The following is a 16,165-nucleotide window of genomic DNA, read 5'->3' on the forward strand; positions in this document are numbered from 1 at the left end:
CAGTCAGTCTTGCAGCAAGTCTGAAGAGGCCTCTGACTGAAGGCTGTTGCTGCATGACAGCTTCATGGCTGTTATAACATGCTAAACACATGGAAACTTCAACAGGTAAAATCTTTGCAATAATGTACTTTGTTTTCACTTTTTCACTACTTTTGTAGATAAAGTACACACAGAGAAGTACATTCACAAGCTAAGACATAACAAAACTCATGAGAAGTAATAATTCTCTATATATTACAACAGCACTGATATTATAAATTAATCTTAAACATTTTCATAGTTTTGATCAGAAGACTGGGAACATGAATCATCTGCCTTCCTGCTTCTTCCTGCAAAATAGATAAAACGTTCCAATTAGCATGTTTTTGTTTGCTCTTCTGCATTAATAGAATTTATTTTACCTTTTAGATGTTTGTAAATAAACTTTAAAAGCTCCTACCTTTCAACACTATCGGTGATGTAACACTTATAGAAATCACTATAATGAGAAAATTCCAACACATGTACTGAGAGTCGTTCTCTGCAAGACAAGAGGACATTCACGTTAGCATAAGAGCATTTCTGTTTGCCAATTCATTGGTGAAGGATGTTTTTTTTAATGGAAAATATAAACCTGGTAAAAGTACAAAACGGAAGTAAGAAGTTAAAGTTTCTAACCTGAGGTTGGACTCGTCCGCAGTTGAAAACTTGCTGTTGTTGTGGGCTGAGTGTCGTCTGAAAAGCATGTTAATTTTCATGATTAAAGTGGGAATTTCTCTGTAAAAAAAAAAAAAAACTCCATGGATCAAACTTTTAGTTTAGAAACCAGTTATTTGCTGCGATGTTTTGCAAGAGCCGTGCGCCATGTTGACGTAAACGGTTTCATAAGAGGTTCACAACCCCACCGCTTCCTATGCGAGAGCAGCTTTAGTCATTTTGGAAAGCTAAAAATGTGTGTAGGTTCCAGCACTTTCTGATAAAACAATTTAAAAAACAATCATCAATGGAGATTTGATCAGTTGTAAATAGATTTAAATGTCCTAGTCAAGCTAAAGATTTGGCAAAAAGAAAAGTTTCCAAATGCACGATATCTGCATACTCCTGATTCAAGAGATGAAACTACATTGATCATATGTAAACTATTCACTCACCGTTAACAATGACGTTGATCATATGGCTCACATCGCTTCCACTTTCACACCGATTTCCTCCAGAGTCACTTCTGAGAATATTTAGGAAAATAAGGTAGGAAACTCTCCATCTCCCAGCCTGTCTTAATGTGCCTGTTATCGCTACACTGATCAGGACACGTTTCTCCTCTACTTTATACCAGTTGACTGCTGGTGGTGAGTTGCTGCAGAGCACGACTGGGCAATCAGTCCGGAGTTCTTGTCCAGGACTCGCTTCGTAAACTGTGTTTCGCCACACTTTCACCTCCGTTGTGCAGCCTGCATCAGGAAAGATCCAGACATAGAGTTAAAGACGTGGCATCCAGTTGCAAATCTTGTTATTTTACATCTACGTTTTAAATGTTAGGGCTGCATTATTTGTCCTATGCATCACTTATTGAACTGTGGCACTGTAAAACGCTCTGTATGATATTGAAAACCTTTCGTATGTTTTAAACACTTTGTTATTAACTGTACTGTGCTAAGGAATGAATTTATCTAGTTTGTTTCCTAGGTATTTAAACCAAAAACCGCCTTTGAACTGAATCTTCTTTGACAAGATAAAAAGGCTCATTTTAAGAGTTATGGTGACTTACCATCAGCATCCAGAGGAGCGAGGAGTCCGACTGAGATCAGGACATAAAAAAGGACTTTGGGTCTGAAAAAGATCATGTTGGTCTCCTGAAGCATCCACTTCTGTTCAGCTTCTGTAGGTTCTGAGTCTAACAGCACAACAGACGTGGTTGGTTTAGTTCCTGTTTGTTATTATGGAGTCTCTGGTCATTCAACATAAAACCTCCTGTAAATGCTAATAGGCCTAATAGTCGATTAGAAGAAGAAACATTTCTGCTTCTGCAGTTGTTGTAGATCGCTAGTAAGTATTTTGTTCTTGTGGACAAAAACACAATACATACAAAAAGTGTGAAAAATGTTATTAAAGCTCATTATGTAGTAGTGTCTGTTAGTAAATCAGAGTCATAAGTTACTGTTTTAGGACAATCAAGATGATCCAAACTGTTTCTGCAGCCGTTTGTTTATACAGTAATATTTCTGTAAGTAAACACGGAAAGTCTTACCTGTATACACAGTGAAATGTTCAATAATATTCTAATGTATTGAATATGACTGTTTATTTGCTCTGTTGTTATTAAAATTAAAATGTGTTTGATGATGTGAAATATTTACAGCGAGTAAATTAAAAAAAGCAGAAACAGAATAAATATGTCAGATTAATTAACTGAACTCACTGCAGAATCAACTCAACATAGTCAAGTTCATTTTCTTTGACTAGATTTCAACAAAGCTAGCTTGAGCTTGGGATGAATTTAATTATATAACTATACTTGTACTTGAGGAATTTATTTTATTTTATGACTATATTAGTATATCACTTTATACATTTTAGAGGTCGGAATAAATTGGTTAATTGGTTGCTATCTTTCATGATGAACCTGCATTAATTAAATCCAGGTTCTCTTTACAGAAACCAAGCAAAACTGTTCAAAAACATGACTGAATGATCTGTGTGAATCACTTTATTTTGTCTGTTAACGACCATAAATAAATGTCCTCTGACCCAATATGAAGCAACTCTTTCTAAAATTGCAGTTCCACATTTTTACTTTCATACAGAAAAAAACAGTGCAAGCATTTTTACCTCTGATCTATTAGGAAATGTAACTTAAATGTAAGTTAGTATTTAAAGTTTCTAAAGATCTGCTGTGTTCTGCTCTTTTATTTAAAGCAGGACCAAAGTTTATGTGTTAAGGCTGCATTATTTGATCTTTGCATCTATTATTAAGTTGAGGAAGTGTGAAAACCTTTGTGATGTGAAAGACCTCTGGTCAGACAGCAGCTCTGATACAAAAACACAAGATCTCACTATGAGTAACAAGTTAAATTGTTTTAGGAACACGATGTTGAACAACTTAGTTGTCTGTATGGTTTCATTTTGGACAACAGAAATAATCCGCTTTATCAAAGCTTGTGTGTTTTCTGAATTTTACAAATGCTAATAGACTTTGATGTAGTCGTCACAAGTCACTATTGATGCTCCATTTTATTCAGCCTCATTTGACGTGTTGGAGAGTTTTAGCATAAAGCTAAACCTAAAACAACCAATAGTTGCTCTTAATAACTGATAGCCAACTAATGTTTTTAAATACAGATGTGTAACCAAATGCAGGTTTATGTAGTTTTTCCTGTATTTTCATGTAATAATTTTATTGGTTTCCACAACAGAGTGACACTAAAAGTAGCAGTAGTGTTTTTATAGATCTAGTTTTCTTGTCAAACATTGGAAACTGCGGATTTTATTACACAGTTTTCAATAAAATCAACATTTTGTAGAAGAAAGCGAATCCATCCCGTTTCTGTTGGATGTTTTTCTTTATTTTAAGACCTAAAAATTAGAAATAAAATTGGGGTTCTTTATACATATTAACACATTTTTTGTAGTTATCTTTTTTTCTTGAGGCCAGGTAACATTTGTGACTCTAAATTAGTTTTATTTAGTTAAATTTAGGGTAAAAATGTCTCTTTGGATGTTCATTTGTAGATATTTTGATGATCTGAAACGTTTGCAAATGACATTGATATCAGAAAATAAATCACAAAGCGGGCAAACACAAGTATCACAATACATATTGTAGTGGATACTTTTATGCTCTTCTCCTGACTGTTACCTTTCCATGGTGAAATCATTTTAATGCAAAGCAGTTTGACAGAAAGACAGCAGGTTTATATTAAAGATGAATCAAGTTTATTAAAGACAACAAACAGATTATACATTATATAGGTTGAAAAAGACTTGAGGCTGAAGTGGAAGTTCTCCTTCCAGAAGGATAACAACTTTAAACAAGCAACCAGAGCGGGAACGGTTTAGATCAAAGCATAATCATGAGTTAGAATGGACCAGTCAAAGTAAACCTAATGTTTACAAATGCTACATCATTCATTTATTCCAGCAGATTTTCAGTCATTAAACCAAACGTATAGCTGTGTCTCCTCTATCTGCCTCAGCGACCGGGCAGCTTCCCTTCCTGGCAGACCATGTACACAACAGAAGTTTGTTCCTCCGCCTGCGTTGAGCTTCCTCTTGGTGAGTACTGGACCTCTGTGGATTCTGTCCTTGATTTTCCTGCAGGATAAACAGTTGTAGTGACGGCTACCGAGTATTTAACCTACCGATTACAAGTTGGTGTTAAAAGAAAAAATAATTTCAATATCTCACCTTTGCACCCTCGCATGCATATTATAGAAATAATAAACACTATGACGACAAAGGAACCAATCCCAGCAGTGGAGTATATAGACATCAAAAATGTATCTGCTCGTTCAGGTACAGGTTGGTTATCTGCAGGGAGACAAAATAAAACATGATACAAATGGTGTTTATTCCCTCAACTTAAAAATGGTATTTTCTAAATATAAATGCTTGTCTTTTCACTATCTAATCTAGAATAATGTACATTGCTATGAAATGGTTTGGTTACATGTACAAAATAGAAGTAGGAAAGAATGAATTAGCAAAACCAAAATGATGATAGAAATCTAAACTTCTTACTTGTGACATTGTTTGTGTCCTCATGAGTCCCTGTAGAATAAAACAGAGTCAAAATCTTATAACTAGATATAAAAGTGTCTTTTTCAAATACAAATTCTAGTCTTTTGACCTCTTTTGATCACTGGTCTCATCTTTTATGAGGCTTAAATTGTCCTAACAGGAGTCAGAACCAAATAGTAAAATAGTTTTCAGAAGTTGTCTCACAAGTGAACTAAATTATCTGTAAGATATCACAATTTATATCTATTCATAATCTATGAAAATGTGCATTGCTAAAAAACAATGATTTATTTACATGTGCAAAATAAAATTAACAAGCATGAAATAGCAATTCATATGTACAAAATCTGAATACAGATATAAACTTTTCCTTACTTGTGTCATTGGTTATTGGTTTACGTGTGTCGTTTGTGTCCATATCTGTAGAGCCAGAGTTATAATCTTGTAAATAAGGAAGTATTCATGCATGGATACAAATGTAAAGCTGGCTGATGTTACTTGTAGTGTTGCTATAAACAATATATCTGAAAAATTACTCACCATAAACTTTGATGTAGATGATGTGACTCCTACTGCCTCCACCTTTACACCGATATTCACCTGAATCACTGATGATGATGCTTTGAAATAACAAGTAGAATATCCCTTCTGACGGATTTGATCTTTTCCATTCTGTCTTCATGTGATTGCTATTGTTGTCATTGAGACAAATATGTTCTTCCTTAACTTTATACCAGCAGATTGTTGGTGGTAAATTGCTGCAGAACACAACTGGACATTCAATCCTGAGTTCTTGTCCCAGAGACGCTTTATAAATCGTGTTCCGACGAACTTTTAGATCTGTTGTGCAGTCGTCATCTGCAACAAGAAAGAACCAGACATTAAAATGTCATACCTGGGCCCTTTTTGTTGCCTAATTAACACTGCAAAAGTAGAAAATAAAGGTTCATTTTATAATAATTCAGTTTGATTCAGCAAATTTGATTTGGAAAATTGCTGAAAAACCAGAACACTAGATGATTTTTTACTTGTGCAGAAAAATGTAAATAACAATTTCAAAAACGTGAAAATCTTCTTATTTAACTGTTAAAAATGTGTCTATTTTGATTAAAGTAGCTAGGAGTTTGGACTTTTCATGTCCAACCTGCTAAAAAAACATGTTGTGTTGTTTTAATTCAAATAGATAAATTATTCTTTACAAGTTTTAGCTAACAATTTTTCAGGAGCTTTTCATGTGAGTGTTGTTGGAAGACACGATGCAATGGGAAAATAACGCTCCAACATCACTTTCCTACATTTTTGCCTCTTTAGCAGAGATATTTGAATCACTAGCTATGCCTGCCTTTACCACATTTCTTTGGACATGTCAAAAATATTTCTAAATGATAACCATCACTTTCACTGATTATGTAAGACACACTTGTGCAACACTGATGCAGGATCAATGCTTCTGTGCTGCACTGCAGCACTTATTCAATACTCAGACTAAACCTGTAATGCTCCACTCACATCAGCATGTTGAATGCTTAAAACTGAAATTAAAACTTATACTTTAATTCAATTTATTCAACTTCATTTCCTGATGTTTAGACCAACCAAACGCTTTCTTCAACACATCGCCAAATATGGCAAGACAGGAAACAAAGTGACAGTAGCTTTATGTAAAATACCTCTTTACGCTATATGTTTTTAAAACATGTAGTAAAAATATAAATTATTAGTTTAGTTTGGCAACATAGAATTAAAGTCGTCCAGGTTCATGTCTGGTTGTTTTACTTATACATGTTGGGTTTCAAGACTCTATTATTTAGTCTATGTGTCATCTTGTCAACTGCGGAACTGTAGAAGCGCCGTGTGATGTGGAAAACCTTTGGTAAGTTTTAAACACTGTGATGTTAAAGAAATTACATTTCATCTAATTTCTACCAATATTTAGCATGGAATTTAAACAAAACCAAACAAAACAAAGAAAAACAGATTTAGACTGAATCTTCATGACCGACATTGTTACGGCCTGGCTATACAATCCATTATAGCTTAGTTTAATAGTTAATGTAATTTACCATCAGCATCCAGAGGAACCATCAGTCTGGCAGAGATCAGGACATAAAAAAGTACTTTAAAGCTGTAAGACATGATGTTGATAGTCTGATGAAGCGTCCACTTCTGTTCAGCTTCTGTATGTTCTGAGTTTTACACCACAGCAGATGTGGTTGATTTACTTCCTGTTTGCGATTATGGGGTTCTATAAACCCTCCTGCAAATGCTAATAGCTTTGATGAAGTCGATACAAGGAGAAACATGTGCTTCCACAGTTGTTAATTGTTCTACTAGAAAAAAGAACCAAAGAAAACTAATGTTGTAAAATCAAGTTCATACAATTTCAGCTGTGGATGTAATTTTCTTTTTTAAAGCTAGTTAAAGCTCAGACTGTTGTGACGTAAAGAATGAAATCGTGATTTTTCTGCAAACACTGTGAGTCACCAAATGTCAGAGAAATTACACAAACACAGCAGATTTATATATAAGATTAATCAAATTTATTCACAAAAACAAACAGATTATGTCAATCTGAGACTCTAATCGTGAATAATTCTTTGCGGAACACAAATACAAATGATAAGTCACAATATGGCTGCCTATTTCAAATTTTTCAGAATGTACAACTAATACTTTGGGTAGAATGAAAACAGTCATGATGGGTGAAATTAGTTTCCTTTCATAAAATACATTTACCCAAGAAGAAAAGCTTATTTAATCATAAATAAATAAAAGAAAGGAAGGTGAGAACACAGTACTCTGTAGTCTAGACAGTCTGTTGTGAACGTAAACTTTATACAGGATGTGTGCAGATGTGTTACCTGTACAGGAAACATGACTATTACCTGTCCTCTGTCTCACTATTCTTTGTACAGTAAACAAAAGCTGCCTCACAGTTTCACTTTCACTTCTTTGCAGTTTGGCTTACAGTAGTTCAAGATCACAAAAGCAAGAAGCTGTTCTATAAAAGCTCCACTCAGGGCAAACATGAGTAGATGTTTATCTACTCATCTATGAAGAAGCTGTTCATTTTCATAGATGTGATGGGAAGATGAAGAACCATAATCATCTCTTGTCAGGCCTTTTTCTGCAGAACAGATACAAAGTTCAATGAATTGCAGCTCTCAGATAATCAGCCACCTGTATTTTTATATCTAGACTCCTACCTTCAATCGCAGGACGAAATTTCACAAACATCAGTATGACGACGGTGACAAAAATCTTGATGACCAAAATGCGGAACATGTAATGTTTGAACATGTCCAGACTGGTCGGCTTCCCTGCAAGAAAAGAGAAGAACGTAAACAATCATAAGAAGGAAGGAGAACGCAACATGTGTTCAGATGTGTTTCAATCTGAAAAGTGTGGCAAGGATTTGTGTTTAGCTACCTGTAACCTGATACCCTGAGTTAAAAAAAAAAGTCCCATTTCCACATGATAAAGCGAAACCTACACTGAATTTGAAAGGAAATCTTACACTGCACATCGTTAATTTGGTGGGAGCAGCATCAGGCTGTGGGATGTTCCTCTTAAACATGGTCAGGGAAATTGATTAGGTTTGATTGGAAGGTTGATGGAGCAAAAACAGATCAGCCCTGGAGAAAAACCTGCTATAGAGGCTGAAAAATAGAGCTGGACAGGCTTAAATCCAAACACATTCGTGACTTAGAATGGCCCAGTCAAAGTCCAAACATAAAGTCAATCTGAATTTTTTGTTAAGACTTCATGTTTACAGATATTCTCCATCCAGCCTGACCCTGCTAGAACTACGTTGGGAAGAATGAGCAAAAATGTCAGGAAATGAGAAGTTTTGACTTTCTGTCACTTTCACAAAAGTCTCTAGTTACTTGTTGTGCTTTTATTTCTGTTTTGGAGTTTGCAGGAAAAGGTCGAATCATAAAAGGTCACACATGACTGGTTGCTTCTTCTACCTCAGTATTAACAGCCAGTAATCAGAGACAGATGTGATGCAGCAGCTGCGTCCACCAAATTGAGGTCAAACCCGCTGCAGAAACCCACAGCACATCCTGTGGTTTCCAGTTTTTGCCACTTAAAACATGAATCAAAAAGCTTAAAATTAACGTAACGGAATATTAAAAGTGTTAGCAATTTTATTAAAGTTGGTAACATTTAATATTTAAGAATTTCCACATTGAACTGGTTCTTTAAGTTGAGCATTTTCTGTTGCTTTTCACATTCGTTTTGCTTCAGAATGTCAGAAAAGCAGATTTCCATTTGCTTTTGCTCTTTATTTTTTATGATATTTCTCAATTTATGCAAATTAAGAAAGAAAATGTAAACAAAAATGGAAATATAACCTAAAAACTAGGTTTTTAGGTTTTTAGGCTATGTAAATTTCAGGCTATTTACATAGCCTGAAATACGTCTGTATATTATACAATAAATAAGTATGGCGGTATGGAAATATTTCTCTGTAATATTTTGAGGTGCAAGTTGCTCTTTCATGATGTCTACTATTCTCAAATATTTACACAAAGTCAAAATGAATGATTTTGTAATATATAATAAAAAATGTAACACGCAGATAAATTAGTGTAGTAATAATAACTTACTGTTATCATCCTGAGTGCCACCGAGTACCACTAGGATCAAGACATAAAAAAGGACTTTATAGCTGGAAGGTTTCATGTCGAGCACCTGAGAAATGATCCACTTCAGTGAAACTTGACTGCATTCTGAATTTTACAGAAAGTCACATGCGGTTGGTTTTACTTCCTGTTTTTGATTACGGGGGTCTTTGGGTAGACGGTTCCTCCAGTAAATGTGAATCTACAAGCTTTGATGTCATTACAGGAAGAAATTTCTTTTTCTCCACACATTTCATTTAACTTCAGTTAATCTGCGTTGTGAATTTTTTTTAGGAAAATACTCATAATTACCACAAAAAAAGAGTCAAATCCACAAGATTAAATCCAGATTTTTTTTAGATAGACATTATTTCATTGCACACAGTGATTAGGATTACATTCTATCTTTTCAAAGAATCACAATCAGTAATCAGAATAAAATTTTCAGTCACGCCCTGCGACAGACTGGCGACCTGTCCAGGGTGTACCCCGCCTCCCGCCCGGAACGTAGCTGGAGATAGGCACCGGCAACCCTCCCGACCCCATTAGGGACAAGGGTGAACAGAAAATGGATGGATGGATGGATGGATTTTCAGTCACAGTGAAAGTTAGAAAATGACTCATCTAATACCGTCCGAGGCTACAGTACCAGAAATGACTGAAATTGTTCCAAATAGTGATTTCAAGTCATGCACATGCAATGAAATCAGTATTTACTCGAATACGTGCAAAACATTCAAGAGAACAACAGTTTGTTTTTTTTGCTTCCCCTGTGTATATCACACATTGTAGTTTACATGCTCAGTTTGTAGACTGTAATTGCATTCATTATTGTCAAAGATCTGAATTACTGCTTGATTGTCACACAAAAAAACTAAGTTTCATATTTGAGGAAAGAGTCCAAATAACGGCTGTACTTGTACCTCGTAGCAGAGCAAGAAAAACATACAGTGAATGAAGACGAATTTGAAGAAGAAAATACAAATTTGATGTTTCTGTAGGAAAGTTTGTAAACTGAATATTACAATTATGATTTTGCCAGTTAAAAAGTTTCCAGATCAACTCACCATTTTTCGAATCTATGTCCTTAATTTGCATTTTATTCCTGCCTACTTCTACAATTTAGCACTCATGTACTTTACCAATGTTTATCAGTTTAATTCTCTAACCTTTTTCGTAAATTGAACAAGCATGTTGGTTAAATATGTTGGGCTACAAACCATTTTGAGTTTACACTGTAGTATTAGATTACTAATAGAAATAACATAATCCTGTGGTAGACAAATCTTTTCAAACCTGGTCATTTGGTCATTTTGACCAGCACCTAATGCATTAACATGCTACATATTTACTTTTATCTAAATGCCTGATATAATTAGCCAAATCAATATGTTTTTTCTAGTTCTCATTCAAGCTAGCTGCTGAATATCAATTATTTCCAAAACGTGTCTTCTAGCTCGTGTGTGACTCAACATTTCCAGTTTAAGAAAGTAAAATATGACGACCTATGGCTATTCTTGAAACACAACTAATAATATGGTAACTTTTTGGTGTTTGGTTTCTTTTAGCTTTGTGTTTGCTACACGCTAACTACAGAGAATAGCTTACTTTTTTAGGTCTTAAGCCACTGGTGGAGGAAGACAAAAAGATAATAAAATTGTCTTTAAGCAAATTAGACATGGTTACAAAATAAGGGTTTAGTCTCTTTAAGCTCTTTATTATGCTGTGGTACCAACTAGCTAGCGTGTATTTAGCTAAGCGGTTTGGGTTTGCTAGCTCCATCAGCTCTATTGTGGTTGTTTAGACATTTTCTGTGCACTGAGTTGGTGAGGAAGCGCTGACTGATTTCTGTGGGTGGGATAACCTACTTATTCATCTCATTTAGCCATCGTGGTTTACTTCTTGTAAAGCACCAAGGCCAGGAAAAGGGTCTTTAAACAAAGTGCAGATTGAAGAAAATTAGACAAATGTTGAATTCCTTTTGGTAAACAATCATAAAAAAAGTTACATGGTTCATTTCCTTTTGGTTTTACTTATGAAGGATGTGAAACGTGCTTTTAACTCCGCAGGCTACTGCCTGCAGTGACGCTGATGTTCTTGATTTCAGCTGGAACATTTTCCATCCCAAACAGAACAGTAGAAACCACACATCCAGTTTGTGATGCCGATGTCGTATTATGCTTAAGCAAATCCGTCAGCATGTTCTGTTGTAAGATCGGTGTTTCCGAAAGGTAAAGGAAGTCATGATTTGAGTTGTTTGATTCCAGAATCCTTGCTGTGAGGAATCCATCCTGTGCTCCTCTGGAGAGGAAGATCCAGATTCAAACTTCATTCCTCTAGTGTGATTTATTCCAGCAGACTCTCAGTCTTCAAACCAAACGTATAGCTGCGTACTCTGTCTCCTCTATCTGCCTCTGTGGCCGGGGAGCTTCCCTCTGTGGGGGTACATGGTTGAGAGCAGCATACACAACAGAACCTGCTTCCTCCGCCTGCGCCCCATTCCTGTTTCTGTCTCGTGTCCTCTGGCCGTAAGGCGGCTGGCTGTCTCTCGATGGCGTCAGCTCCGCAGGTTGCCCTGTGGTTTTTCTCCCGCTGGGCCTGCGGGGTGGCAGCAGGTTGGGGCTTCCTCTTGGTGAGTGCTGGATCCCGGTGGTGTTTGGGACGACTCGCTCAGCCAACGGCATCTCCATATACTTTAGGAATAGAAAAGTAGAAAGAAAACTTTAAACTAAAGTTTTCAAATTTTAAAGGCATAAACATTGAATGAAGAGGCTATACTCAGGCAAGAATAACTTACCTGATTTTCTTTTTGTTTCTCTTTCTTTGACTTCCCTGCAGGATAAACAGTTTGTTAAATGCAGTGGCAGTGACTGAGTATTTAACGTAGCAATTACAAGCTGATGTTAATAAAATTCGTAAAGAAGTCTCACCTTTACACCCTACCATGCATATCACAGAAATAATAATCACTATGATGACAAAGGAACCAATCCCAGCAGCAGAGTACATATACATCAAAAATGTATCTGCTGGATCAGTTTCGGGTTTGTTGTCTGCAGGAAGACAAAACAGAACATGATAAAACAAAAATAATGATAAATTATCCAACTTAAAAGTGTCTTTTTCAAATACAAATTCTAGTCTTTTCACCTCTTTCTTTTTTTGACAATTCTGGTCTGGCTCCTTCTGCCATGAGACATTTTGTGCCTAACATAACTGTCAGAGAGATGTTTCCTACTCACTTTAATAACTAGGATTTAAAGTACTTTTCTGTTAGATAGGTGACATATAGTTCATATTACTCCATTGTTCATATTACTCTATTACTGCAATAGTTAATGTGGTTTGATCACTGGTCTCATCTTTTATGAGGCTTAAATTGTCCTAACAGGAGTCAGAACCAAATAGTAAAATAGTTTTCAGAAGTTGTCTCACAAGTGAACTAAATTATCTGTAAGATATCACAATTTATATCTATTCATAATCTATGACAATGTGCATTGCTAAAAAACAATGATTTATTTACATGTGCAAAATAAAATTAACAAGCATGAAATAGCAATTCATATGTACAAAATCTGAATACAGATATAAACTTTTTCTTACTTGTGTCATTGGTTATTGGTTTACGTGTGTCGTTTGTGTCCATATCTGTAGAGCCAGAGTTATAATCTTGTAAATAAGGAAGTATTCATGCATGGATACAAATGTAAAGCTGGCTGATGTTACTTGTAGTGTTGCTATAAACAATATATCTGAAAAATTACTCACCATAAACTTTGATGTAGATGATGTGACTCCTACTGCCTCCACCTTTACACCGATATTCACCTGAATCATTGCTGATGATGCCTTGAAATAACAAGTAGAATATCCCTTCTGACGGATTTGATCTTTTCCATTCTGTCTTCATGTGATTGCTATTGTTGTCATTGAGACAAATATGTTCTTCCTTAACTTTATACCAGCAGATTGTTGGTGGTAAATTGCTGCAGAACACAACTGGACATTCAATCCTGAGTTCTTGTCCCAGAGACGCTTTATAAATCGTGTTCCGACGAACTTTTAGATCTGTTGTACAGTCGTCATCTAAAGGAAGAGAAGACATTAGATATAAGATAATATAGATAAATTGATGCTTTTTGTGTCTAATTAGCTTTAAACTTTGAATGAACTTCTCACAAAATGCCCACATAAATCAGGAAAATCCTTTTGCTACAATAAAATAACTGTTTGGTTTCTGTTCAATCTAAAAGCCACTTCTGTCGAATCAGATGATCGATTTAACAAATACTAGTGCTAACAGGCTTTACATCTAAAAATGTTTTCAAATTTTCACCTTTTTTTGTCATTTAACCTCATGTCAATGTTTACACACCTACAAGTATGTCTCTCTGTTTCTCTGAAGCACAGTTATAATAAACTAGTTCCTTTTTTAAGCAGTTGCTTAAATAGTCAGTGGTGAGTTATTTTACATAAAGAGCTCAGCCTCTTGTATCACAGGAAGCTTTTCTGTTGATCCGCTAACTAGAAGATATAAGTTGACAAATTTTAAGCATTAGCATTCTCAATGGGCCTTTTTCCATCTTCATTAAAACTCAAAATAGTTTTTCTTTTGCCCTTAGGAAATGTATGTGTTTCATAGACTAGTTTTTAAAGTGACATGAGCAACTCTTCATCCTCTGTAGTTACTCTTCTTTTTCTTTTTTCTCAAACACCACACTTAGTTATGAGTTTATCCCGCCCAGCTGTTTTTTTTATTATTATTATTTGTTTCTAAATAATCAAATTATTCATTGAAAATGAGGAAGTCAAACGTTAAAACAAAAACTTCTTTGTTCTACTAACATGATGGAACATTTAAGAAGATGTGATGCGACTTTTAAATAAAGAAATAAGTTACAGCCAATCAATTATGTTTCCACAAATAATATAACAGTTTTAAAAATTAAAGCCTGGAGAAAATAGGCTTTCAGTCAAATAGCAACTTTTCATTAACAATGTTGCTTATTTAACCATTTGTTTACAACACAGTGGTCTGACGGGGTATAATTGAAATATGGATGCTAAAACCTTATTGTAGTTTTAGTTTAGTTTTTTATTGGTCAGCGTTTTATTTACAGCTGTTTTTGAACCATAATGAAACTCTAAATGGAACATTGACCAACATATTTGATGCGTATTGATTATTTTAATGATGGCACTTGACAAAATGTCATGTTTATTGGTTTTCACAACTGTTGATGATGTTTTCTTTTATGTTTTTATGTTTTCAAGACGTAAAGCACTTTTAACTGCTGTGTTGCAGAAATGTGCCATACAAATAAACTTGATTGATTGATTGCCAAGTAAAAAATGGAACATCTAAATTATATTATCTTTTTTTTCCCTCTTTAACTCAATTTGTAAATATTTTGTTATTGTGAGTTTTTAAACTCTTTCACAATATCCTGGTCATACGTACCGTGGAAACAAAATGAAAGAAAATAGTATCACATTCATCAGAGAAGAGAACCGACATTTCTATAAAGTATACAATCCATGTTTGCTAAAATCATCAGGAGCTTCGATTTTATTTAATCTGACTTCCCGGTGTGACATGTCTACTAGTTTCACTAATGGTCAGATTTCGCTGTGACCTCTGCCCTCTGGATTTGTCTGCACAAAAACCATTTACTTGGTCTCTGTAGTTACAAAAGGAAACATTTTCACTTACCGTCAGCCTCAGTGGTGAGGAACTGGATGGTCCAAATGGACCAAATCAGGACAACCCAGCGGTGCTCAAGCCTCATGATCTCTTCGCTCGTTACTATCCGGTCACATCCAGCTCAACTGAGAAATCTTCCTCCGAAAACATCATTAATTTGTTAAACAAAACAGCCAGAGCTGCTTCCTCTTTGGCTGCCACTCACACGCCCTGTAACGTACGATACTTCTTCCCCTTGAAAGTAGACGGGATTATAGTTTTTGAAGTGAGAATCAGGCGGTGGGTGGTCTCGCTTCTGCAATTTCTGCAGGTCCGACTCAGGCCAGGGCTTCCCCTTCTCATCCAGCTGCAGCAAACATCACAAACTGAGCCAAAATCTTTATCGTTCTCACAGACCTTGTTGTCGTTTCCGAGGCGTCTTTCAGTCTGTGCACCTTGACACCGCCTCCATCACTTCTTGACAGCCTCTGTGGTTTGCTACCTTCAAGCTGACTTCCTCTCCTTTCTCCTCTTCTTTAATCTCCGCCATGTGCATCTCCTGCAGCGCTGCGCGACCTCTTGCAGAGCGCCTGTGGTTTCAGTGGAGGTTGTAAGGTGCTCTGATGAGCAGATGGGGACCCCACAGCCTCTTTAATGGCTTCAATGCCCACTGTGTTGATGGTGTTTTGGTGGCTTTTATTGGGTCAACACTGTCACCACATGAACACTTACACTTTGTGAATCAGCTATATTGAGATGTTGAAGAACCATTTGGTGTTGGTTTGATATTATAAGAACAAAAGACTAGACTTGATTATTTAGTGATGTTTTTACCATGAAATATTTTAATTATTTTCATAATTGCCAAGTAGACGTAGACAAGACAGGCCAAAGTGAATAGTCGGCTGTCATCTTAAGCAGTTTTTTTAATCTTATTATTTTTAGAATTTTGTGCATCGTATTTTTTGTTGTACTTTTGTAATGTTAGGTTCTACAGTTATCATTTGAAATAAAAATATGCTCATTTTCTGGTTTTCCCCTCTCTTTTGTATATCCAAATCTCTAAACATGTACTTTTAATTTGAGGAGGGGGGAAAAGGCAAGTCTTAAGAGTAATTAAGTTTTTGGAAGAAGAAAA

At 35.6% G+C, this 16,165-nt stretch overlaps 1 protein-coding gene across 2 annotated transcripts; it reads right to left on the reverse strand.

The window, feature by feature from the left end:
* Positions 1–3,886: 3,886 nt before the first annotated feature.
* Positions 3,887–15,750, reverse strand: btla (B and T lymphocyte associated). 2 transcript variants are annotated; one of them, XM_028011637.1, is made up of 6 exons: positions 15,058–15,750; positions 5,254–5,571; positions 5,089–5,133; positions 4,714–4,743; positions 4,381–4,503; positions 3,887–4,287 (listed from the first exon to the last, which is right to left on the reverse strand). In XM_028011637.1, exons 1-6 carry the CDS (start codon positions 15,131–15,133, stop codon positions 4,166–4,168), a joined length of 714 nt encoding a protein of 237 aa, XP_027867438.1. In that variant the 5' UTR covers positions 15,134–15,750; the 3' UTR covers positions 3,887–4,165. The 2 variants fall into 2 exon arrangements, with proteins under 2 accessions (XP_027867438.1, XP_027867437.1); XM_028011636.1 differs by lacking the exons at positions 3,887–4,287; positions 4,381–4,503; positions 4,714–4,743; positions 5,089–5,133; positions 5,254–5,571 and adding exons at positions 10,107–12,034; positions 12,139–12,173; positions 12,272–12,394; positions 12,948–12,992; positions 13,113–13,430 and having other exon boundaries at positions 15,058–15,704.
* Between the last annotated feature and the right edge of the window lie 415 nt (positions 15,751–16,165).

Source organism: Xiphophorus couchianus, chromosome 24 (genome assembly GCF_001444195.1).
Source record: "Xiphophorus couchianus chromosome 24, X_couchianus-1.0, whole genome shotgun sequence".
Lineage (NCBI taxonomy): Eukaryota > Metazoa > Chordata > Actinopteri > Cyprinodontiformes > Poeciliidae > Xiphophorus > Xiphophorus couchianus.